Source organism: Pinus tabuliformis, chromosome 7, assembly GCF_031772625.1.
Source record: "Pinus tabuliformis cultivar Carrire ecotype Pingquan chromosome 7, CPIR1, whole genome shotgun sequence".
NCBI lineage: Eukaryota > Viridiplantae > Streptophyta > Pinopsida > Pinales > Pinaceae > Pinus > Pinus tabuliformis.
The window spans coordinates 996,616,333-996,643,057 of NC_142293.1; the positions used below are offsets into that span (position 1 = coordinate 996,616,333).

At 39.0% G+C, this 26,725-nt stretch overlaps 1 protein-coding gene across 4 annotated transcripts in view; it reads left to right on the forward strand.

Annotated features, from left to right (window-relative positions):
• Positions 1-26,725, forward strand: part of LOC149250946 (uncharacterized) — a 528,543-nt gene that overhangs the window by 228,148 nt on the left and 273,670 nt on the right. For all 4 annotated transcript variants that reach the window (XR_016266851.1, XM_089459290.1, XM_089459289.1 and 1 more), the window contains exons 8-11: positions 2,134-2,190; positions 2,284-2,345; positions 2,449-2,503; positions 18,399-18,535. Coding sequence is in view for 3 of the 4 variants with exons in the window: in XM_089459290.1 (XP_089315416.1) it covers positions 2,134-2,190; positions 2,284-2,345; positions 2,449-2,503; positions 18,399-18,535 (311 nt within the window). In the remaining variant the exon portion in view is untranslated. The remainder of the gene's footprint in view (positions 1-2,133; positions 2,191-2,283; positions 2,346-2,448; positions 2,504-18,398; positions 18,536-26,725) is intronic.

The window sequence follows — 26,725 nt, forward strand, 5'->3', positions numbered from 1 at the left end:
ATCAATATAGCTTGTTGTCATACATATGACATGAGTAAAGTATTGAGTGTAATATCCTTTGGTGCTTGTCATAAAGTTGATGCAAAGATTGGCGAAAGCCATGCATATCTAGCAAAGGCATAATTTGGCATCACACTATACATGTTACATATGGTTTCAACTTCACTGGCTCATGCATCAAAGCACATGTACACAACTAATGTTAAAATTGAAACAAAGCACCCAAGGTTAAATTGAAAACAAAGAACCTAAGTTTTAAGGTTCGGGCCCCAACAAGTGACAGGTTGGAAAGTTTTAATTTGACATTTATGTTTCAATTTGTCGCACATATAACAAACTTACGACTCAAAGGGTTCAATTTGTATAAAGCACTTGAAAGGCCCATTTGTAGAACATTTAAATTATAAATTTTATTATGCTTCTTATGGGTTTTGAGAGCATCATTAATCCAAATTTAAAACCAGAAGAAGTATTGAAGTCAGTGTTCAGAGATGGACCTTGTTATGCAGATAATCCCTGCTAGTATTGAGAGTGACATTGCAAGGATGATTATGGTTTGGTCATTCACTTGTACATTGATGATCTAAGCAGTGAGGGTTTAAGACAACAATGAGGGTTGCATGATTTTGTTGCAATAGTTTAGAGTCTAGACAGTGTAAAACGGGGCATAAGTCAAATTGGTGGCATCTTGGTTTATGCTTGTGGGCACAAGTCAACAATGTTAACAGTGGCTATATTACAGGATTGTGATGGCAGAGCAAATATGGTGTAGGTCATTGTTTTTTGGTAGTGGATTGGACATAGTTCTACCAAAGTTATTGACAGATGTATCTATACGACGAGCAATGTTGGTTACTTTGTGCAGCTAGTGCACAAGCATGTTAGGGTTTGATGCGCAGATCAAACAGAGGTAGATTTGATTGACATAGATTGATTTGCAGTTTCTTTTGTATTGATATCGAGCACAGGTGGATCCAGTCTGAAAATTGTGAAACATGGTCCACCGACTGATTAGTGTGGCAGGCTGGTGCAAGGCAGGAGAGTGGAGTCTCCTTCAGGTTAGAGCCTTAGAACACTTCATGGTGGCAGGGTGGTGCTAGGGTAGGTTGGAGCCTGCACATCGCGCTGGAGCGTCCTTCCAGTTGCAACTAGTATATAGGGTGTTGGATCATCCTTCAGGCTAGTTCCTGTAAACTAGGGCATTGGAGCGTCCTCACAATTGCAGTTGGTAAATTAAGGCATTGAAGCGTCCTACAGGTTGAAGCTTGTAAATCAGGGGTTTGAAGGCTCCTTTAGTTGGATTCGAAAACATTGATGTACATTTAGTGAAAGAAAAATATTAAGAAATGTTCGGTGGTTTTTGTCCTAGAGGGGTTTCCATCTAAAAATCTCTGTGTCTATTGTCTTTATTACTGTGCATTGTTGAATGGTGTTGATGAATATTTATATTTATCTAATGCTAATAACAATTAATGCTTCGTGAAATTAAATAATCACTAATTGTAAGAAACACCGATTCACCCCCTTCTCAATATTTCCAACAGGAAAAATCTGATTATCTCCAAGTTTGAATCTACAGTAGAGTCATGATCATGAAGCACAAGGCTGGAATTAAACTGGGATTTATGGTTATTTCTGCAGATCTCATTCATCCAAAGGTCAATTAAAATGATATGATCATGACTGGAATGGGTGATTTCACAATTATGGAAAAGAGGTTGAGAAGGCGGCTCCAATTGGGATTTTAATGGGGGTTGTTGATTTTCAGTGCTTTTCTTAGTCAAATGGAAGAAAGAGAAGTAAGTCAAAGACCAGCAATGAACATGAGTACACTCATAGGTCAAGGGTATTCTTGGGAGAACACAGGGCAAATAATGCTGAATATTTAGGACAACCTCTTCACCACTAACTCTTTCCACAAGAGGGGAATAACTTATTTCATGTTCATCAAGGCTGAGACCGTGTATAAATTTGATCATGCAGATGACCAATAACAGTTACATGCATTTAAAATTTAAGTCAATGAATGATTAGCATTATGATTTTCATAGATAACATATTTGAAATTGTAATGAATGCTTTTCCTCATTTTAAATGCCTCTTAGTGTAAATTTGTTTTCTTCATTGTTGCAGCCAATAGGAGCTCTTAATCCTGACCGACTTGCTATATTCAAGGATCGCTACTCGCAGGTAATGTAAATATTCTAGGGCAGAACAGTATATTTTGTTTCTAAGTAGAAAAATGATATAGTTGCTCTTCATTTTATTTTTACTATGTGGCAGATGATTGAAAGTGGTACCTCTGAGCCACCATTTTTATATGGGACACATTATTCGACTCCTGGGTAAGCTTTTCAGGTTATTCTTATTGTTTAATTGCGGTCTTGATTATTTTTCCTGCCTTATATAATGGAATACCAAATGACTTGTATCAATATTTCTTTTCAGCTATGTGCTATATTGGCTTGTCCGTTCTGCCCCTGCTCACATGCTTCGTTTGCAGGTTTTTGTCAAACTCTTCAAATCTAGGAAGTATTTTATGTGTGCTTATAGTGGTAAATGATTGTGCCTTTTTGGAATGCAGTTACTTTATATATCAGGATTCTATAAGATATTTTAGTGTTAAATGTGAGCAGGATTCTATAAGATAATCCACATAATTTGCTTTATTGAATTGGTTGTAGCTTCCCATAAATACAAATTGCTTTAAACATTATCGCCATGGATTTTCACATTTCATTTTTCATTTTGTGACTGAATCTTGCATAACCATATAAAATAAACTTGAAGCATACATTTTTGTATGACTATCTTACAAATTAGTCATAGGTTTCCTTTTATGGGTCATGTTTCCAGCCCAAGGTTACTTGGGAGCAGGAGCGAAAACAGGGAGTGGGAGGGGGAGCGACATTTTCAGAAGCTCCCGGTTTGGGAGCAAATTTTTATACAATATATATATTTTTAAATGTGAGCAGGATTCTATAAGATAATCCACATAATTTGCTTTATTGAATTGGTTGTAGCTTCCCATAAATAAAAATTGCTTCAAACATTATCGCCATGGATTTTCACATTTCATTTTTCATTTTGTGACCGAATCTTGCATAACCATATAAAATAAACTTGAAGCATACATTTTTGTATGACTATCTTACAAATTAGTCATAGGTTTCCTTTTATGGGTCATGTTTCCAGCCCAAGGTTACTTGGGAGCAGGAGCGACATTTTCAGAAGCTCCCGGTTTGGGAGCAAATTTTTATATAATATATATATATTTTTATATTTTGATGCATATATGTCAACAAAAGCATGTAGATTGATGAATTAGATATAAAAAACATAAAAACATAGATTGAACCATATAACATCAATCATCTAGAAGTTATAATCTTCATCAACCACGTCCACAAGTTAGTAACATACAACATATTGAATCTCATGATTCATCAATCTTAAAATTCAAGCTTTCAAAATTCAATATATAACATTTATCATCATTGATCAGCAAAGTTGTACTTGTAAGCTAAGTGTAACCATTACAACAAAGAATATCTAACATGAAATGAAATGAGACAACTTTCAACTTTCATCAAGCATCATATTCATACTTCATTACCAATGAGTTATAATTGCTAACTTCTAACTTCAAACTTAAATTGTCATATATTGTTTACAAAAAATATCATAATAAATATGAAAGAGTCAACAATTATAAAAACTACTAGAAACTAGAAAAGTCAAGTAAATCTATTATCTATTGTTAATACTTGGGCCTCTTGCTGGCACGAGAAATGTCTAATTTTTGAGTGTTTTTGGAAAATCAGGACCTCTGTCATTAATATCACCCTCTAAGCATTAACGTAAGATAGAAAAATCATAGCATGTCAAGTCGATATTTTGTTTGAGTGATGGGTACATTTTTAGTAGGGTCATGATAGAGGAGTTCGACAATCAATGTCACTAACATCAAGGTACATAGAGGGATTGGTGCTCTTCATTAAATACGAGTTCCATACCCTAATACATGACAATATCCAATGAAAACATTGTAATCCCCCCAATCCTGAAAAACTGATAAGTCTGCTGGATTTTGAATGTGATCTAAAATTATACTTTCTCCATATGAAATCCAATGAGGTTGGAACCACTCTCAAACATCCTGAGTCATTTCATGGTAATGTTAAAAATTTAAGTAAAATGATGAAAATGAAGATTAAGGAGAATTCATTTCCATCCTTAATCTTTATTTTCATCCTTTTACTTTAAGAATTTAACATTACCATGAATCACATATCAGTACCATTGAAACATGAACCTCTTCACTCGCGATTAATCGCGAGTCAAACTTGACTCTTTCCTCAAACGATTTGATTCAACTTTGGGGGAGTTAAACTCGCGTTGACCGAGTTTGACTCGTGGCCAACACGAGTTTGTCTTGCGACTCACCGATTAATTGTGATTTAGGCGATTGAGGGGATTTTCAGCCCTCAACTCGGCGAGCACAGGTTTTAACTTTAAAGGTTTCTGCATTTTTCGTCGTGAGTCAAACTCGACTCTTTCCTCAAATGATTTGATTCAACTCTGGGGGAGTTAAACTCGCATTGACCGAGTTTGACTCGTGGCCAACACGAGGTTGTCTTGCGACTCATCGATTAATTGTGATTTAGGCGATTGAGGGGATTTTCAGCGATCAACTCGGCGAGCACAGGTTTTAACTTTAGAGGTTTCTGCATTTTTCGTTGCATGGTTTAGTTAGGTTAAAAATTAAATGTCGGTCCGTAACTCACTTCTCACTAGTCAGGCCCACAACTCATACACTGAGAAGGTACAAAGGCATGATTTCAGTTACAGTTTACTTCACGTAATAGTGTTGTAGTGTAATAGAGGCGCAGTGTGCAGTGTGCTCCAGTGTTAGCTTCAACGTGTGCTCTGTCAAAGATTTCAATACCAAACCATTATCGTATAATTTCAGTAGCAATCAAGAGATTTTAGTTACTGATTTTTTACTGATTAGTATGCAATATTTTATAAACTTTTAGAAGCAGATGCTTTTGGTTCTTTGTAGTCACTGGTTAGGAGTCGGGACTCAATACTTTGGATCATGTTTGGACTCATAATATATATGAGATACTTATTCATTCATGATATTTTGGACATCTATTGATATTATGCATTGTTTGGACATGGCTTTATTGAATATCAATGAAAAATGTTTTTTTTTTTTCAATATATATCTAAGTTGCACGAAACGGGGAAGCGAAACGAAACGCGGAAGCAAAACGAAACGCGACCTCCCCAAATTTTGGAAACGGGGAAACGCGAATATATATAATAATATATATATATATATATATATATATATATATATAAAAAACATTTAAAAATTATTAATATATATATGTGCAATCATAAAGCATTAATGATACATTTACTTAAACATTTTAACATTAAGATTAAATTTACATCACAATGATCACATTTACTCATGAGTCATCACATAATGAAAATAAAAATATAGGAACTGGAAAATCCAAAATCAGCCTTTATTTATATTAGTATATGAGGCTGCAAGTACAATAAAGACTATAAGGCTGCAAGAACTATAGAGACAAGTCACAAAAGACTAATCCTCATCAAAAATAGAAGCAGCAGAATGCTCAACAGTGGATGGTGGTGCTGAAGAAGATGATGCACCAATTCCACTTCCAGAATCCTCCTCAATATTCAGGGCAGCAAGAGAGAGATCCAAATCAGGATTTTCTGCATCCACATCCCATTCTTTAGAAGGACCACTGTTGTATTCTGGACCCCTACGAGATGCAAGGCGAAGGTTGGAGTGCACATAAACAAGATCCTCTGCTTTCTGTGAGCCCAACCTATTGCGCTTCACAGAATGAATAAAACCATAAGTGCTCCAATTCCTTTCTGCTGATGAAGAGCTTGCCACTTGTGAAAGAATATGAATGGCAAGGCTTTGCAAATGTACACCATTTGCTCCATGACAAATCCACCACCTAACTGGATTCATGGTGCTTCTCTCCTCCAAAGCTGATATATCTGCATAATCATCTATTCCTGCAACAAAACTGGCAAATTCCTCCTTTACCTCCCTATGTAGATGAGAAGGAAACATTCTCATTAGTGTTTTTTTCACCCCAGTAGCCACCTCTCTATCCTTATGGGGTGCCTTCCTCTTCCCATTGCTTTTAGCAATAAGCTCCTCATCATAAAATTTGGGGTTCAAAGCATGTGCTAAAGTGTGCAATGGTGTATTGAAATTGTTCCACCTGTCAACAATGATTTTCTTGATCAAACCAGCAAAATGATCATCAACAAACAGAAGTTGTGGAGACTCCTGCGAAATGATTTCCATAGTTTTCTCAACCATGGAATCCATGCCATCATATACCTCTCCCAAGAAAGGTTGGTCAGTGTCAGCACTCCGGAGAAGCTCAAATGCAGGGGTTGTGAACTTTAGCAAGAAATATACCTTGCTCCACCAATCCTCATCAAGGCACAATCTACGCACCATAGATCCCCGCTCTGAATCTGCTTGTCTCCACTCAATCCAAAGTTGACTCACCACCATAGAAACTAATGCATGCTTAACCTCAACAAGGCGGCGCAACATCACGAAGTTTGAGGCATATCTTGTCTCAACAACTTTTAACAACTCCAATTTGGAGTACTCTCGAAATATGGCCTGAGACTGGTGGTGGTTGGTGATGAATTTGATAATCTCCCTTGCTTCCCCTGTGACTTCCTTTATCCAGGAAACTTTGTTGTCGATCTCCTCTAAGATCAGATTCAGATTATGGACAATGCATGGTGTCCAAAAGATGTGGTCATACCTCCCCTCAATAATTAAACCTGCAGCTTTGCAAACTGGTGCATTATCCGTGATAACTTGCACCACCCTGTTAGCCCCTATTTGTTCAATAGCTTTTATAATAACATCAACAATGAACTGTGCATCTTTCACCTCTCCTGAGCAGTCTTCTGCCTTGATAAACATTGCTCCTTTGGGGGAAGTGGCAATGATATTTATCAATGGTCTGCGCCTCATATCTGTCCAACCATCTGAGACTATGGTAACCCCAGAGCTACTCCAGGAAGAACGAATTGGAGCTAAAACGTCCTCCACAAGTTCCTTCTCATTTTTGAGAAGCTGGGTTCTGACTTTCTCATAGTTGGGCCCCTTGTACCCTTGAGGAGCTTTGTTAACTGCCCTTATCATATCTTGCCAGTAAGGAGAGCGAACAACATTGAATGGGATACCACATGCATAAATGCACCTGGCCACTCTGGAATCAGCTTCTTCTCTTGCTTGCACATTCACCAATCTAGCAATTCTGCTATCCTGAACTGATTGGGATGCCCCTGAGCCTCTGGTATGTTTGGGTGCTGCTTGTTCATGTTCTTGAGTGTGACCAGCTCTCCTCTTTCTTGCTTCAACTACAATCCTTGGCTCAATGTTAGATGTAGCCTGAGTATGCTCATCATGCCTTCTCTTAGTACCATCCGCCTCATCTTGCTCTCTTTGATATGCCCTCCTTACCAACGGATCTGATGTTTTTGTGCAACCCAGAATCCCCTGTCCTCCTCCATGCAACAGATGCGCCTTCACTCTTGGGTAGGAGCCCTTGTACGTATTATTGCAAAGAGTGCATCGCCATTCCCATGAGCCACCAGCTCCACATTTTTGAAGCTTCGTCACATGCCTCCAAAGAGGATAATATTCAGCCCTTGGGTTGGCCCTAGGGTTTGAAGTTGCAGCTGCACTTTGGCTGGAAGCCATTGCTGCAAAAATAAATTAAAAAAACAAATCTGTAAATAATAAAAACGTTTTTCATATTTTTGGCTGTATAAACCCTAGAAATATTAAAGAAATAGTAAGAAAAAAACTAAGAAATGAATGTGGCTTACCCAAATTAATTAGCTGTGGCTGAATCTACCCTAAAATGCCAGAAAAGAGGAGAAATATGGCTGTAGCTGAGCCAAATCTGCTGCAAAAATAAATTTAAAAAACAAATCTATAAATAAAAAACGTTTTTCAGCAATTTAGCTGCATAAACCCTAGAAAAATTGAAGAAATAGTAAGAAAAAACTAACAAAATGAATGTGGCTTACCCAAATTAATTTTCTGTGGTTGAAACTACCCGGAAATGCCAGAAAAGAGAAGAGAAATATGACTGTAGCTGAGCCAAATCTGCTGCTACAGAAATCTCCTGCTGAAATCTCCTTCTCTTGCTGCTGAAATCTCTTTCTCCCTCTGCTGAAATCTACTTTGCTCACTGCTCAAAACACCAGCTACTGAAACAACTGCCAATCTCCAAGAGAAACTCCTTGCTGAATAGTGTGATGAGAGAATGAGAGGCACTGCTCTTTTATAACTTTAGAAATGGTTTCTAGAACAGCTTAGAAACCCTAAAAAAATTTAAAAACTAATTAGATTTTTTTTTTTTTAAAAACAAGTCATTTTTTTGGGGAAACGGGGCCCGTACGGCCTGGAAACGCGTTTCTGGCCGTACGGGCACGTTTCCATTTCGGGAAACGTGCCCGTACGGCCGGAAACGCGTTTCCAGGCCGTACGGTACACGGAAACGCGTTTCCGTTTCGTTTCCGTACGGAAACGGACCCTGTACCTGCGTTTCCTGCAACTTAGATATATATGTATATCTTTATTTATTGAATTCACTGATTTTTTTCTCGATTTTTTCCTGATCCGATTAAAACTCTTCACTCTTTTGCCTTGCCGATTTATTGCCGATTCCGAGTCTGGTAACATTGATCAATACTAGGGCCATAGGCTTGATCATTAGGCTGCCCCACTAAAAAATTATTCGTTTCTTTGAAAACAAATTGCATTTGGAATGTTACTGCATTTGTTTTTTGCAAAAAAGGCTAGGGAGCGCGATTTGGGAGTGGGTTCGAGGGGGGCGAAGCCGCTCTCCCACAACCCTGTTCTAGCTGTACCCATTTTAGAAGCTTCTAGACTTATCCGTGTTGTTAATTTTGCAGTGTTCTATGCTTGATACAGTCACTTATAACAATTCTTCTTGAATTAGCAATCAATTTCTAGTATATTTCAATCTTCTAGCAACAATAAACAATTGTAGATAGAATAGTAAACCAAATACACAATAGAAGGCAACCAAGAACAATAGAGACACAACAATTTGGTCAAAGACTAGGGAAAAACCCCACATGGGGGAGAACCCTTTCCAAATTCTTCTTCTATTAGATTGTCATCAAATGTTCAACAAAGAGATACAATGTCCAAGTACATAAATAATGAGTCAAAGGGACCAACCAAGTCAACTATCCAATACCCAAACCAATATGAGAAATATAGTCCAATCTGGTCAAACTTGAATTCTGCAATTTCTGGTCAAAGTCAACAACAGTCAACGCAATGCTGATTAGTCAAATCAGTGGTAAAAAACAACTCCAATAGATTTGGTCATCCTGAAAAAAGATGTTGCGTCCTTTCTTTAGTCAAAATCGGTCAAAACAGTCCCAAAAATTTGCCCATAAGATCTCGTCAAAGTCAAACTTTGACCTGCGATAAACCTAGTGGAATTTCTGCAGTCAACATTGGTCAAACAACCCAGAAAATCTCTGTCAATGTGCCAGTCAACTCGGCCTTCTAAACAGATCCAAAATCCCAAGTCAAACCAAGTCAAACCATGCCCAAAATCCAAAAGTCAACATTGTTCAAAAGCCCAAAACAGAAAGTAAAAGCAGTCAACAGATTCTTTGTCTCTCCTCTTCGCATGACTTAGCTTGGACCTGCAATTTTCAGTAGTTGAACCAAGAGAAGATGAATGGATGAGTGATGAGATGCCTCCAAGTGATGTGACACGCGGTCTATTTATATGTGGTTGAGAAGGTCGAATTTCCTTGCCCTGGCCGAGTTGAACTTTTGTGTAGATGTGGGTTTCACATTAAAAATAATATTTTTCATTGAGCAAATTAAATTCTTCCAAGGGCTAGTAGGGCATGGTTGCCGGGGAGTGACCTCCCCCCCCCTTGAATCCGCTCCTAGAGGGCGCTCCGAGCGGGAGCGAATTGGGAGCGTGCTCCCGCAAAAAAAATTCACTTACTGGTTTTTTCGCAATTTTTTTTTCACAAAGATGTTCCAAAAACAATTTTTTTTCAAAGAAACAAGAATTTTTGAGTAGGGCAACATAATATTCAAGTCTATGGCCTTAGTATTGATATGCAATTCATGGTAATGTTAAATTCTTAGAGTAAAAGTGATTTACTTAAATTTTTAACATTACCATGAAATGACTCAGGATGTTTGAGAGTGATTCCGACCTCATCGGATTTCATATGGAGAAAGTAAAATTTTAGATCTCACTCGAAATCCAACAAAGTTATCAGAATTTCAAGATTTCAAGATTGGGGGGATTGCAATGTTTCCATTGGATTTTGTCATGTAATAGAGTATGTAAATCATATTTAATCAAGAGCACCGAGCCCTTTATGTACCTTGATGTTAGTGACATTGGTTGTCAAACTCCTCCAATTCTTGACTTGACATGCTATGTTTTTTCTATCTTATATTAATTGCTTAAAGAGTGATATCAATGACAAAGATCCCAAGATATACAATGATTTTGATTATGTGTAGGTATTTGTTGTAGCATGATTTTTTTGGATGCTAGAGGCCATTTAGAGCCTATTTGTTGATGTATTTTCGGTTCAAAGATGGATTGCACTTGATGCTATTTTGGTTATGTGCACCCTTACATGCTATATAATTGAGAACTTGTAACTTGTGGACATATGGTTGAGGAAGATTATAACCTCTAGATAATTGATGTTAGATGGTTTAATCCATGCTTTTATGCTTTTTATATCTAATTCATCATTCTACATGCTTTTTATATCTAATTCATCATTCTACATGCTTTTGTCGACATAGCTATATATATATATATATATATATAAATTTCTCTCCTGATTCGTTCCCAACCTGGGAGCTTTTGAAAATGTCTCTCCCCGCTTCCGCTCCCAAGCAACCTTGTAGTAGGGTCTCCAAAGGATGAGGAGGGTTTCCGAAAGGAGGGAATTTCTCTCTGAGTTGCCAAATTTCCACACATGTTTCGTGAAAACTTAGATTGGCGCTAACCTAAGTGAAATGACATGATGACATGGGACATGGAAACTTGAGTGTTCGACATGGGAAATAGTGGTTCTGGAAATAGGTCACAGAGGTCACATTTTATATATATATATATATATATATATATATATATATATATATCACATACATATAAAATTATAACAAATTAGTGAATTATACATACAAAAATGAAATATGGGCAAGAATGAAATTTCTTTAGAATTTACAAAACATTTACAATTTTACTTGACGATGGTACAAATTCAAGGATACAACTAATACTACATCAATAATGATGAAATGACAAACACATCAGAAATGAGAACCATAAACTGTAGTAATATCAAGAATTGTTACATAGATATTGAGTCACTACTACCATTGTTTTAAAAAACAACCGAGCTAACTGAGCCATACCCTTGGCCGGTCCGGCTCCAGAGAAAAACCGGTCTGGCGGCTAGTTTGTTACTGAATTGGCCGAGCCAGTTAAAACACATCAGAAATGAGAACCATAAACTATAGTAATATCAAGATGCGTTACAGAGATATTGAGTCACTATTACCACTGTTTTAAAAAACAGCCGAGCTAACCGAGCCATACCCTTGGCCGGTCTGGCTCCAAAGAAAAACTGGTCTGGTGGCTGGTTTGTTACCGAACTGGCCGAGCCAGTTACCGGCTTGGCTGGTTCGGTAACAAACCGACTGGCTTAGTCGAGTCCGAGTTAAATCGGCTGAACCGGCCAGTGACACCCAAAGACGCCCAACGAAATGTTTTGAAGGGAAAATCGGACCCCAAACATAATTCTAATTTTGTTTTAGGTTTTCTTTAAGGCCATCTACCGCTTCCAAGCCTACAAAAGCTACCCAACCCCCTCACATTTCCTCACAACTATCTCATTGCATTTGTGTGAGAATTTGTGAGGAGTTTGGAAGCGTTGTGGAGTTCGTTTTTGGAGCAGTAGTGAGGAGTCTTGGGCAATCATTGGAGAAGCAATGAGGAGCTTCTTGGGCAGCCATTGGAGCAACATTGAGGAGGCGGGTTGTGCCTAGAGGTATTTTCTTTTCACTTCTAAACTCTGTTTTTGCTTCTTTTTTTTTGTGCAAATTTGGAAATTGAAAAGAGTAAATTTTGTAAAAGAAATGAAAATTGAAGCATTGTTTTTTATTTCATTTTCAGATTTTTTCCTTTCATTTCCAAGTCCAAATATCAGAAAATGGCTCCTACAGTGAAAGATGCTGCTTGGGCATATGCTGAAATGATTGATAATCAAATGCATTGCAAATTTTGTCATAGAAAAATTAAGGGGGGTGGAGGGGGCATTCATAGGTTGAAACAACACTTGGCTGGTGTTAGAGGCCAAATTACTCCATGTGAAGCACCATTAGCACAAATTGGGGGAGATTAGGCAGGAGTTGCCAGATAAATTTGAGAAGTTTGAGGAAAAAAAAGCTTAGGGAAAAAGAAATAGAGGCTGAAATTGGGAGGAAGAGGAGTATAAAACAAATGATGGCTGCCAACCCCAATTTTGATTATGAGGGCTCTTCATCTATCCCTTGCACTGATGCATCCAACCCCTTTCGCTATGTTCCTCCCTCTTTGGAGTCTATTCAAGAAAAGGGTAAGGGTAAAATGAAAAAGAAGGGTGATATCAAAAGTTATTTCACACCCTCCTCTCCCTCTGATAGTGCACATGGTCCTCAAGCTAATAGAGGTCAAATGCAACCCACTTTAGATGACCATTGGAAGAAAGAATTGAGAGAGACTGCCTGTGATTACATAGCTAGATGGTGGTATGATGCTAATATCCCCTTCAATGCTTCTCGTTCACCATATTATGAACCTATGTTTGATGCCATATTTGTTGCTGGAAAGGGCTTCAAAGGCCCTACTATGCATGAGTTAAGGGGATCTCTTTTGCAAAAAGAAGTTTCCTCCATTGATGAATATTTGAAAGATTTCAAAAGTTCATGGGCAAAAACAGGATGTACCATCATGTCAGATGGATGGATTGATCAAAGGAACCATACCATGATAAACTTTCTTATCTTTTGTTTCTGAAATCAGTTGATGCATCTGATAGGGTGAAAGATGCACACTCGTTGTTTTAGCTTTTGGATGAGGTTGCTGAAGAGGTGGGGGTGGATAATGTTGTTCAAATCATCACAAATAATGCCTCTAACTATGTTCTTGCTGGTAAAATGTTAGGGGAAAAACACAAAACCATCTTTTGGACCCCATGTGTTGCACATTGCATAGACCTCATGCTTGAGGATATTGGCAAAATTGATTGGGTCAAGAACACTATAGAGCATGCCAAAAACATAACAAAATATATCTATAATCACTCATGGATTTTGACCTTGATGAGGAAACACACAGGGGGCAGGGATATTATTAGGCCTGCCACCACTAGATTTGCAACTCATTTTTTGACATTGCAATCTATGCTTTCCCAATATAGAAACTTGCAAAGGGTGTTTTCCAGTGATGAATGGAATGAATGTCAATGGTCTCGCAAATAGGATGGCAAAGATGTGAGAAAGAAAGCTAATGAAGAAATATTTTGGAAAAAGGCAACAGAGGTTGAGAAGGTTGCTAAGCCACTAGTTAAGGTGTCGTGGTTGGTGGATGTGAAAATATTGTCTTCGGATTTCATTTATGAAGCTATGGATCAAGCAAAGGAGCAAATAAAGGCATGAGACAAGGATAGAGTGGCTAAGTATGGGCCCATTTGGGAAATCATTGATCAAAGATGGAACAATCAACTCCATCGCCCTATACATGCAGTTGGTGTTTTTTTGAACCCAAGGTATCATTATAAAGCTCTGGAGGCAGAATCTTTGACTGGGGAGGTTAGAGATGGATTGATTGATTGCATTGACCGCATGGTCCCTAAGGAGAGTGATCAACTGGAGATACACCGACAGATCACTTGTTTCAGTAGAGCGACAGGTATCTTTGGCAAGAACCTAGCAAGGATTGCAAGCGAAGCAGATGAGCCAGTTAAACAAAAATTTCAATTTTCAAATTCTTATTTTGTTAAATTGTTTATAATTTTAAAGTTGGATATAATTTGCTGAGCTAATTCATTATACAACTATGTTTTTTGCAGCACAATGGTGGGAGGCTTTTGGTAGCCATTATCCTCAATTGTAGAAGTTTGCAATCCGTATTTTGAGTCAAACTTGCAATGCTACTGGGTGTGAGCGCAATTGGTTTGTCTTTGAGAGGATTCATGAGAAGAAGAGAAACTGTTTGGAATAAAAACGGTTGAATGATCTAGTTTATGTCCAATACAACCTCTGACTAAGACGCAACCAATTGCTGAACAAAAGACCTGATACCGATCCCATTGTGTTGGAAGATATTGATCCAGCGTCAGGTTGGGTAGTGGAGAGTCATCCAACAAAGTTTGATTTTGATGAGGATATTGGTCTTGATTTGGATTTATAGATGGAGGCATTAGTTGAATAGAATGTTCAGTTGAATGTAGATCCACTTGTACCAGACCCAACCCCAAGTCCTCCAGTTACAAGCACTTCCTCTACTCAACCACGACAGAAGCGCATATCTCGTTTGTCTCAGCGTGCAGCTGCTGTGCCTGCTAGTGCTACTACTTCTACAGTTGTAGTTGGAGATGGGGATGAGTAGCCATGGGTTTCCCTGTCTGACTTTCATTCAGAGTTTGAGCCAGATGATGTTGGCTTCTCTAGCAGTAGCCAATAGTACTGGTGACTAGTGATCTTTTACAATTTACTTTTGTTGTAGAGGCCATTTAGAGCTTCCTCGGTTATGTGTTTTTGTTTTGATCTCTGTATCATGCATGTATTGGACAGTGCATTGGGTGCCATTTTGACATAATGGATATATTTATGAGCCTACTTTGATCATATGTTGTCTTCTCTCTATATTCTAATGCTTTGTGTTTGGAAACATGAACGAAAATCTTTAAAATTATGTTTTTTCATAAAAAGAAATAAATATTTAATGTATTTTTTATAACAACCGAGTCCTTGAAATCAAACCGGCTGAGTCGATACCGAGTTAGAGTCGAAGTCAGAGCCAACCCCCGGCCAGTTCCGAACCCGAGTCGGAGTTTTAAAACATTGACTACTACTATAGGTGGGATGGTTCATGGCAATTACAAAATAGGGAAGATACTAGAACCATAGATGGAAGAATCTCATAGCTCTTGACTGTTAGTAGTCTTGACTCCATGCTATCATTATCAAAATCAACATCACTGCCACAACTCTTTCCTCCATCTAGAAATCTAATCTCTGCATTTTATAGTGTGGAGAGAGGATCATTATCATCATCAAAGTGGTTGGGTTTGACGCTGGTACATTAAGATCCAAGTTGGCCAATGCCGAGTCAACATTGCCATCCTAACCCATATTATTAGGAAACACATCTCACATCTTTGTCTTTCCCTTCAACCACTGTTCCCTTTGCTTGCAAATAAGATGGAGCTTCGTGTGCACATACACCATTGTCTCTACCCTAAACTGCTCCATCTTATTCTTCTTTAAATTGTACAAATTCCCACATGTGCTCATATTCCTCTTGCAAAAAGAGAATAAAGTAACATGAGAGAGGAGCTTCATGGCTAATTGCTGTAGAAGAGGGTATGTTGCCTCATGAGTTGCCTATCAACGATAGGGCTTCTTAGCTCCCCTATCTCAAAGCACATCATAGCCTCCAAATCTCCCAATGCTAATGGAAATCTCTACGAAGGCCTCCCCACCTCATTAATGGATGCTCTATCTTTATCCATCTGTCTAAGTGCATCCTTTCACCATTGTGAAATCTCACCATCCATGTGAGGAGGGAATCTACATGAAGGCCCACCATTGAACCTCTAACTGTTTTAGTATTTAGGATACATTGAGTGAGCCAAGAAATGCAAAGGTGTGTAATTATTATCCCACCTAATGACAAGAATATCTTGTATGGTGCTGAAAAGGTCTTTGCTGATTTTCCATACTCAGGGCACTCATTCTGTAAAATGATGATGTTCACTCCCGTCTCAGTATTTCCAACAGGTACTTTTGCACGAGCCTTGAGTCTAGCGTCCAGGAGTTGGCCACATTTCACCTTTTAGAATATTTGTTGATGTAACTTAGCCTAAGTTAAAACTTACGAAAGAGCATATAATTATATGTTGGCTTATTGAGCTAAAATAAAAACTTAGATAAAGTAAAGTATTTACTTTATTGATTAAGTTTTAATCTTATCCGTCAATCTCGAGTGAGGCAAGATTTAATCTCGGCCATCCATCCCTTTGACATTAGGGTTAGGGTTAGGATTAGCTTTTTGGCTCAATGTAAAGTTAGAAAGGGGAGGCTAAGGTTAGGTGAAGACACAATAGCAACAGAAGATTGAGAGAAGGTTCTCAGTGAGCGTGTGTTGGATCCGAGAGAGTGCAGTATGTTGAGAAATCCTTAGGGCAACATAGTTAGGGTTTTATTTAATATGATTTCTCTTTCCTGACACTTCCTTGTGATGTTCCTTATTAATTTTTCTTTGAAATTATTATATTTTTATCATCAAGACAAATGTCAAACAAATGAATATCACAAGTACAACAAAAGAACACAAGATGTAGGCACTCAGCTAGGGAAAAACCCCTCTACTAGGGGAAAGCACACAATTTCTTCTTCTCTTCTTTTAGAAGGAAATCAAATGAGACCACTAGGACTTTTAGACCATCAAAGGGACCTCCTCTACTCCACCAAGTTAGCCTTCAATAGTGAGACCTCCTCCAAGTCAAGTTTTCCAAAAGTCAACCCAAGTCAATTCTTCAAAAACAAGCCAACAAGTGTCTCGACCCTCACTGCAAATTCTGAAACTCGTCCTGCAACACCTTGGACCTACAGTAACCCTAATTTCTTGCGCAAGTGATAGAGATAGCGAAATTTTGATCCTTCTTGCTTGACAAAAGATTATTTGTTCCTTGCTAGGGTTTGTCTCTTCTTTTCCTTAACTTTGCACTTCTTTCTCCTACAAGAATTGCAGATTGAATGTCTTGGATGGATCTCTTCACAATAGCTGGAATGCATGGCTATATATAGTGGTTGAAACTCCTTAATGAGGCCGACATGAAGAGAAGGCAAAGCGACTTGGTGGAGGAGGGTAAACTTTACAATTTTGACTCAATTACAAATTTATTTCTTGATGTACAAAGCCGAAGAAGGGTCTATTACATGATGACAAGGACAATGACACATGACACAAACCCTAGAAGCACTCAATAGGTGCTTTGACCTAGAAACAAAATAAAATGCGCATGAAACCCATGGTTATAAAAATAATTTTGTTTTTACAATATATATATATATATATTTTTGACCAATACATTACATCGTGACTCAAATACAATTATGAAGACTGTTATTTGTTACATTTCTCAACACAGTGAGGCTGGTGATCAGTTTTGTATTTTCTCAGTTGGGCTATTATCCCTGGTATGGGAGCCCAAGTAGTTCTGTGATTATTTTATTAATGAAGAACTGGTGATTGGGCAGAAATCTGTTTATGTGTATGTGATTTAGATCGAGTAATTTTGCTTCTGCTAAATATTTTGGTTAGGATCTTAGCCGTGTATTCATTCAGTTAATAAATGTTGGGAACTGAATACCGGGTGCTGGGTTCAGCTTAATTCTAACACCTACAAAGTGTTCATCTGCTATCTAATTTACCTTCTACATTTGGAGACACCTTGATCCAAACCTTGTCTTACTATCCTTGAAATCTCTGGATTCTGTAGAGTTAATAAATGTTTAAAACCAATTCTATCTTCAATTTTGTTTCTCAATCTACAAGCAAGCATAACAAAATAATCAACTACTAGAGCTTTTGCCTCACAATAGTTTTTCAAAATTAGATCATAGATACAAACAGACAGCAAGGATAATTTTTATCTTCAGCTAGATAATGCAATACGTATCTGCAACGCCACCTAAATACTCTAATGAACAATGTTGGCACTTGCAACATTCCTGTGGTCATTTAACTGTCAGCAACTTACTGATATTGAGTAACAGATACGTGATACAATCATCAACAAGTCACTTCTGTTGATTGAGCTAAATATACTGCAACAATAACATCTGCTTTTATATTTCAAAAGTATTATGGAAATGACTACAACCTTTGAATTAAACTTGATAAGAGTTATGTCTAACTTACGACTACCCCGTTAGACATTGAGGTTGCCTTTTGCATGCAAAATACTAACAACATTTTTTGTTGTTGTTGCAGAATGGACGCTTTGACACACCAGATCGACTTTTTGTTAGCATGGAAGAATCTTGGCAAAATGTCCTAAATAATACTGCTGACCTGAAGGAGCTTATTCCAGAATTTTTCAGTTTACCATCTGATTTTCTTAGAATAAGGTTTGACTGATTACTTAGTCCTTTAGATCCTTCGTTATTTCTGTCTTCTGACAAGGGAAAATAACTGGGCTAGTGAATGAAGGACGCTTTTTTGATGTTAGTGATTACTGAGAAACTTATGGTTGGATCCATTTTCTAATGAAGGTGTAAATCACCTGCTTGTATTCTAAGATTTTAATTTGGGATTCATCTAATTATTGTAGAAGATGGTAAATGGATAAAGAGCATGTATTTCTACAAGATCACTAAAACATCTTCAGGGCCTTACTGGTTTCAAATTATTACAGTTTGACACCCAAAAGATCGTTTTAGAATTATTGTTTTATGTTGTTAACTAAACTCTCTAATAGACAAGACTATCTACAGGGAAAGTCTGAGCTCAGGAAACTTTTAGCAGCGTTATTGCCACACTTGGACAGAATCCTCCTTGCCCAAACATCAATCAAGTTTTATCGACATGGTTAAATCACAACTGAATTCAATTAAATGAAACTTAGATGGAGCACTCATCCTCTATGGCACATATGTTGAAGCTTCTTCACGTTTATTATTATTTAATGTGCTTGAGTGATGGGGCAGACACCTTCCTTCATGGATTTAGTTGGTTTTTTAGATATTGCACATGGATTAATGTTCTTGAGTTAGTGTGTTGACGTCCTCTTCCTTGTTCCTAGGCATTTGCACACATCTTGAAGATTGCTTTATGTTGGAGGACTAGTTGGAGGAGTTTTTGAGGAGGCTGAATTGATCCTGAGCATATGGTTGCACTTTATAGTATTTTATTTATGCACCTTGGATGACAATCCATTATTTTATTTATATGGCACACTTGTGTATGTGTTGGTGGTGATGTTGACTCTATGTTGTAGGAAATGCCTCCCAACCCGGTGTACTTGTACCAGAAAGAGTTGGAAACGTGGAAATGGCGCCAAAATACCACCTCATTTTCAGCACATATGGTCTTATGTATAAAGGCTGATTTTGGATGGACAACCTCATCTATATAGGCTAACTTTCCATTTTGTGTCATGTAATCATCTATGGGAGTTAGCATAGACATTGTTTTCCTTCTAAAATGGGGGGTTATGTTTCCATGCATTCCCATTTTGAAAACTTCCAGGAGTTTCCATATTTTGTGCAACTTAGTGTTGACTTCTTGTAAGCACGAACACCCTAGTCGTTTGCACAATTTTTCATGATTTATGATGGGACATCCACAAGGAGCTACATGTTTCTCTGCAAGGGTCAGGAGGATTTCTTAGTGGGATGATTCCCTTGGAGGAGATTGAGGAGGACATTGGAGCATTTTATATGGTCAACCACCTACTTTGATAAGGTGTCCAACCTCTTGGAGCTCATCTTGTTGGAGATTTGTACATGTGGCATGGGAATTAATATTTTATGTATTGTTTGACTTGTCCACTTTAGGTGGTGGACATTAGTTGTTTATGCATTTGTAAGTTAGATCTAGGGTTTTAGTATGGTTATTATTATTTTATTATTGAGGAGGTTTGAACCTATAACTCTATATAATAAATGCTCCTCCCACTTGTAATGGTTGTTAAAGGTTACCATAACATTGGAGACCGATTGCTAGACTTCTATCGAAGGCTTTTGGAAATATATGGGGGCATTCTTGTTCATGTGAGGTGATTTTCTTAAGAGCTTTACTACTGTTGTTTTGATGCTAATATATACATGTCAAAGCTTGTTTCATGAGGCCACATTGGAGGGTATATCTAACACGATGTGGACCATGTGTGAACATTCTTCTCATTAGTTGCTTTATCATCTTGTTAAGGCTATGTTGCACGAAACTTCTAAGAACTTGATGTTGATTTTGGGTAGCATTGTATGTGCTCTAGCTCCAAAATTTTGTGGAGGGGTTAAAACACATGAGATTTCCAAGACCCAAAAATCGTTTGGTGAAATTCCACCCGGATTGTGTTTTATTAAAATAATTAATATTTTTAATGGGGTTCCTAAGTCTAAATTGGGGAAAATAAAAATATTAATGGGTATTAATGAAAATATGTGTGAGAAGCTTCTAAGTGATGAAGATCAAGTCTAATTTAATCTTAGCTGTTGATTCATCAACAGGAAAAGTATAAGAGGATGCTTGAGGGTCAGTTGGAGATGCACCAAGTTGATCAGTCAGTTCGATTTTTCTGGAGCGTGGTTTGCTAAGAAAATCGAACAAGTGATTTGAGTTGCAGTGAGGGGCATAAATAGAGATTTGGATTGGAGAGGAAGTTCCGAGCCAAAGAGTACGTAGCAGAGAGGTAGCTTGAGCATATAGGAGGCAACGTGGAGGTCTATACAGCCCAGGAGGGGCTCACGCAGAGTTGATGCAGTCCAGAGGGGCTCTTGCAGTGGCAGTGCAAAGTATTCGTTAGTAGTCTGAGATTTTGTTGGAGAAGTGAGGTTCTTAGTCGGGAGGGCTGAATAATAGTCTTCATCCAGCAAATCGATCCTGCAGAAGAGGGGACACAGTTCTCTAGAGGTAAGACACTAGCCCACACAGTGATTTTATAGGGACTTCGCAATGTTTGCCAGGTGGGTGTCAGATCACTCATTGGATCAACTGTGACCTAGGGAGCAAGGTAAACCCTCGAATGTATTTCTTGTTGCCGTGATTTCTCTGTAAGGTTAGCTGATGTGAGAGCCAACTTGTTGTACTCAAATTCTGCTTGCTTAATAATACAAACCCTCTATCTGCTGCACTGGTTTTCCTGCATTGGGTTTTTTCGGGGACGTGTTGTCCAAAAATAATAGTGTCCCTTGTGTGTTTGTCTCATCTATTGTTTCAGTTTATGATCTGTATGCCAGTGTAGTCTGCAGTAGTGTTTTCATCACTATTTATGGAATTAAATAACTTTTTGAATGAAATAACAAGTAGGAGATGCTAAACCAGTGACTGGAGTATGATTTTTGTTTGTAAGATTTAGAAATTTTCACATGGTATCAGAGGGATTGCAGATCATAGGACACTTAAACCACCAGCCGGGAGATCCAACAAATCTACTGCAGAGAGGCAACTATCCCAAGTGATAGTGCTGTTCCAGAGCCTGAAACGCAGAGGAAGCGTGATGCAGTGCAGAAGAAGTGATGTAGAGGCTCACACAGTGCTTGCGTCAACATTCTGAGCCAGGAGAGGGTGACGCAGTAGCCAGGAGGAGCTCACGCAGTGACTGCGTCAGCTTTTTGGGCCAGCGCAAAGGCAGAGGGGCAGATTAGGCTCATGCAAAGCCACATCATATTTTTGAACCAGGAAGGAGTGACACAGTGGCCAGGAGGAGTTGATCTAGCTCACGCAATGACTGCGCAGAGCCTGAGGAGCTCAGATTCTTCAGTTGCTAGGGTAGAGGGAGCAGTGTAGATCAGATCTGAGGTCCTGGTGGGACATTGTTGCTGCTGGTGTAGAACAATGTTTCAGGAGACATAGCCAAAGTAGAGGGAATCACTGCCTTATAAGATTTCTTGCTAAAGAAATCTAGATTCGGGTTGTTGAGCAGTAGCAAAGGAGGATCGGAGAGGGGTGATTCAACATTATTTGGCGGAAGGATTTTCGTGAAGGAAATCATGACTCAGAGGGAGTCTAGAGGGAACTTGTTCCTTAGAGGATTTCTAGCGTTAAAGACCAGATCCGAGTTTTGCTAGGGCAGCAATGAAAGGAGGAGATGAGAACCTGTTCGACAATCATTTGAGCAGAGATGGCAGTAAATGGACTAAGGGATCAGGACAGATTGGATGGAGCATCCAACTTTGTCATCGGGAAGGCCAGGATCCTGGCAGTCTTGGACAAAAATCGCATCAAGGATTATTCCTTGAGGACAGTTGTTGTTCCGGTCGACGCTGATCCTCTTAATAAATACGAGGAGGCTCAAGCAAAAGCGAAGTGCATGATCTTGGACGGGGTCAAAGATCATGTGGTCCCACACATTGCTGAAAAGGACACAACAAGGGCAATGTGGGAGGCCTTGACCACTTTGTATGAGGGAACTTCCGTTCAACGGAAGATGTTGTTTGAGAACCAGCTGAGACAGTATCGGATGTAGAAGGGAGAAGAATCGATCCCTTCCTTCTTATGTTGCAAGGGATCTGAGACCAGCTAACTTTTGTAGGGTCTACACCAGATCTTGAATTCATGGCCAGGACTTCCTTGAATGCAGTCACTAAAGACTGGGAGATCTTTGAACAGAGCATCTTGGGCAGGGTTTCTCTCCCAAGTTGGGAGGAGATGTGGGAAACTCTTCGACAAAAGGAGATTAGACGGTTAACTAAGGCGAGAAGTAGTGACAATGGAGGCAGAGTCAAGGAGGAAGAGGAGGTTGCAACTCTCGCATCAACGAGATAGCAAGGGCAACAAAAGAGGAAAAATAAGTACATATCCAAAGTTAGATGCTTCAGATGTGGGGAATTGGGACGTTTCGCCACTTAGTGCCCTCGGAAGAAGGGGAGGAAGAGAATTTTGACTCAAAGGCTGCTCCAGCGAAAGCTAACAAGGAGGACGATGACGAGGATTGCGCAATGAGTGCTCATGTACCTCTAGAGAAGAGGTGGGGCGATATTGAGCTGTAGTCGGGAGGACAACACCGAGGCAAGATCCTTGAGGTGCCCAAACTCTTGGATCACATACGGCTACGGGACCTTAATGACAGTAGCAGCATGACGGGTGTTAGTTGGTGCGAGAGATGATGGAGCAACAGTGGCAGAGCTAGAGTGCCAAAGTTGGAAGCAACCCAGTGGAATGTTGCAGCAGTGCGGGAGGCACAAAGCAGACACAACAGTAGCGCAGTAACATCAGAGGGTCAGCACAGATTAACAACAGAGGTAGCTTCAACATCCCGGGATATCTAGATTGACCAACTTGTTAGCTTTTGCGTGACTTTTTCAGTTGCTTATTTCTCAGCCACTAAGTTGCAGTGCAACAGTTAGCAGTGCTATGCTATCGGCAACATGATGCAACATATTGAGAGGGAACTGTAGTACAAATGTAGCAAGTGACAGTGGCAGTGTTGTAGGTAGCAATACAGGTTGCAACATTGCAGTGGATGAAGGGCAGCAGGCTGAGCATCAACAATACAGAGTACCGATGCCATGGATCAGTGTGATACTTCTGTTTGGAAGTATTGTTAGAGCACATTCCTCGCTAAGAGGGAGTCTTGATTTTGGGTAGCATCAGATGTGCTCTAGCTCCAAAATTTTGTGAAGGGGCTAGAACACATGAGATCTCCAAGACCCAGAAATTGTTTGGTGAAATTCCACACGGATTGTGTTTTATTAAAATAATTAATATTTTTAATGGGGTTCCTAAGTCTAAACTTAGGAAAATAAAAATATTAGTTGGTATTAATGAAAATATGGGTGAGAAACTTCTAAGTGATGAAGATCAAGTCTAATTTAGTCTTAGCCGTTGATTAGGGACTTAATCTCGATCGTTGATTCATCGACAGGAAAAGTATAAGAGGAGGCTTGAGGGTCAGTTGGAGATACACCAAGTTGGACAAGTCGGCTTGCCCTCTTATGGCACCCTTTCAGACCCTTGAAAAGACTATACATATAAAGTCATTTCAATCTACGAGAAGCATAATTCGATCTGCAATAATATCATCTCGCAATTCTCAATCTGCACAACCTCGCTCTAATTAAAAGTGAAAAGCCAAGTTTAAGAGAGATGCTTTTGTAAGAAGATCAAAGTTTGCTCTAGCCACCTTATCTCTATTGAAAGCAATCCGATTTCTGTCTCTGATTGAAGGTGATCTAAATTATGAACCCTGTCTTTTGTTGGAGAAATCCAAAGTCTGTTGATATACTACTGTTGAAGGCCAAAATCTGTTGAAGCATATCTGAGGAGATTCGAAGATTCTTGCGGAGAATCCAAAGTCACAAACTGAGATCAGAGGTTTGTTCGTTAACCTAAAGTTGAGGTCCAAAGCTTGTAAATAGATCAGAAGTCCAAAGTTCGTGAAGAAAGCAGAAAACGGAACAGAGACCCAAAGTTTGTGAAGTTTGTACAGAGATCCGAAGTTTGTGAAGTAGAGGCTAAAGTCTGGTTCTCAAGTTTGAATTCTTGTTCAAGTTTGTGATTCTATTGAAAAACACTGTGAAGAGTACCCTAACACTTGTGGAGGGCTACATTGACTTTGATTTCTCTTGTTGATTTGAGGATTTCTCTAAGAAGGTTGTTGGGTTTTTCCTGAGAGGGGTTTTCCTAGGATAAATCTTTTGTCTCTTTTCATATGTACTGTGGTTGATCTGATAATTGCTTGATGAAGAAAGATTGAAAATAATTAAAGGAGAACATACTATTCTCAAGTAATTATCAAGTAAAGGAATCTTATCATCTTTCTTGAAATTACAACATGGTATCATAGCTTATGGTTGAAAAGCCTTGGTAAAGGAAGGAACAGTGAGATCAAGATCATTCTTGGAGACTGAATCCTTTGTTAAAGAGAGATTGATATTCTTATCTGACCTATACTAATGGAATTCTCAATGCAGGAAAAGGGCTCTACGAAGGATGGTCAAAGTGGGTGGCCCCTTAATCTCCACGTAAAACATCATGTGGTGCTCCAAAGTGGCTTTGGGGCACGAGTAATGGTCTCATGAGTCTCTTGGTGTAAGATACGCTTGTAGATTGCTCCGAATGACGGCAAGGAAGATGGTGCTTGTTGTTGAAATTTCTAAGTCTATTCCGTTAGAAATTTTCCTGCACTATCTGGTTTATTTAACCTACTTGTTTTATTCTTTAACAAGTTTTTTAACCATATAAATACTGAAAATAAACACAACTGCAGTCTCAACCATCTACAGATCATCAACTAAAAGAAATAGACAAACACACAAGGGACACCGTTATTTTTTGGACAATCGTCCCCGGAAAAACCCAACTTGGGAAAACCGGTGCAACAGTTCTGAGGGTTTTATTATTAAGCAACTTTTTTGAGTACAACTGGCTGCCAAACTGGCTCACCTCATAGAGAAATCAATCTGGCAGTAATACCTCTCTTCGGAAGCAAATATTCGACAAGTCTGCTCCATGAAAATCTCTCCAATGCCTCTCTGAGGTTCTGTGTTAGCCCTCCTAGCCTCTGCGTCAGCCCTTTGATGCTCTGTGCAGGCTCTCTGGCCCTCTGCGTCAGCCCTTTGATGCTCTGCGCAGGCTCTCTGGCCCTCTGCGTCACTCACGCAGGTCTTGGCAGCCTTTGCACAATCCCTCTGTCCCTCTTGCGTTGGTCCTGCTGGCTCTGCGTAGCCTTCTCTACCTCTGCGCTGGTCCTTCGACACTATCTCTGCCTCTCTGCTATGCACTCACTTCCCCTCGCTGGAACTTTGATCACTGATTCGATTTCTCTTAGCAAACCCTGCTCCAAAAAATCGAACTGACTGATCAACTTGGTGTATCTCCAACTGATCCTCAAGCCTCCTCTTATACTTTTTCTGTTGAGTCTTCAACGATTGGGATTAAATCTCTAATCGACGGCTACGATTAGATTTGGCTTGATCCATGTCATTTAGAACCTTCTCACCCAGTTTTATATTAATACCCATTAATATTTTTATTTTTCTAAGTTTAGACTTAGGAACCCATTAAAAATATTAATTATTTTAATATCTCTCTAACCGTGCGAAATTTCCCCAAACCATTTCTGGGTCTTGGAGATCTCATGTGCTTTAGCCTCTCCACCAATTTTCATGGCTAGAGCACATCCGATGCTACCCCAAATCAACACTTGCCCTCCCATGTCGCAAGGGTGAGACAATCCTCCTCTGGGCTTCAGATTAGCTGCCCAACCCTGTATACAATGCTAAGCCAGTTGGAGGCACTACTGGTCCAAGTGCATCATCTCTCATATAATGTAGGAAATGAAGACGCCGCGGAAGGTGTTGAGGCTACCCATGGCATTGTTGAAGAAAAGTGTAACTAGGTTCAGTATTTGTCAATGTAATTTTGATCTTTGTAGTCAAGAAAAATAAATATTATTCTTGTAAATTATATGAATGAGTTTCTTGCTTATTCCAATAGGTCTAGGAAAGTCAAAGAGTCAAAATCATGTTAAAAAGCTCTTCTTGAGCATTTATGTGATGTACATGGGTCAACCTAATGTCAAGTAGCCCTCCAAGACAAGCACCATCCTCCAACGAAGAACACTGCCAACTAAACGATGAGAAAGACAGTCATGTCGG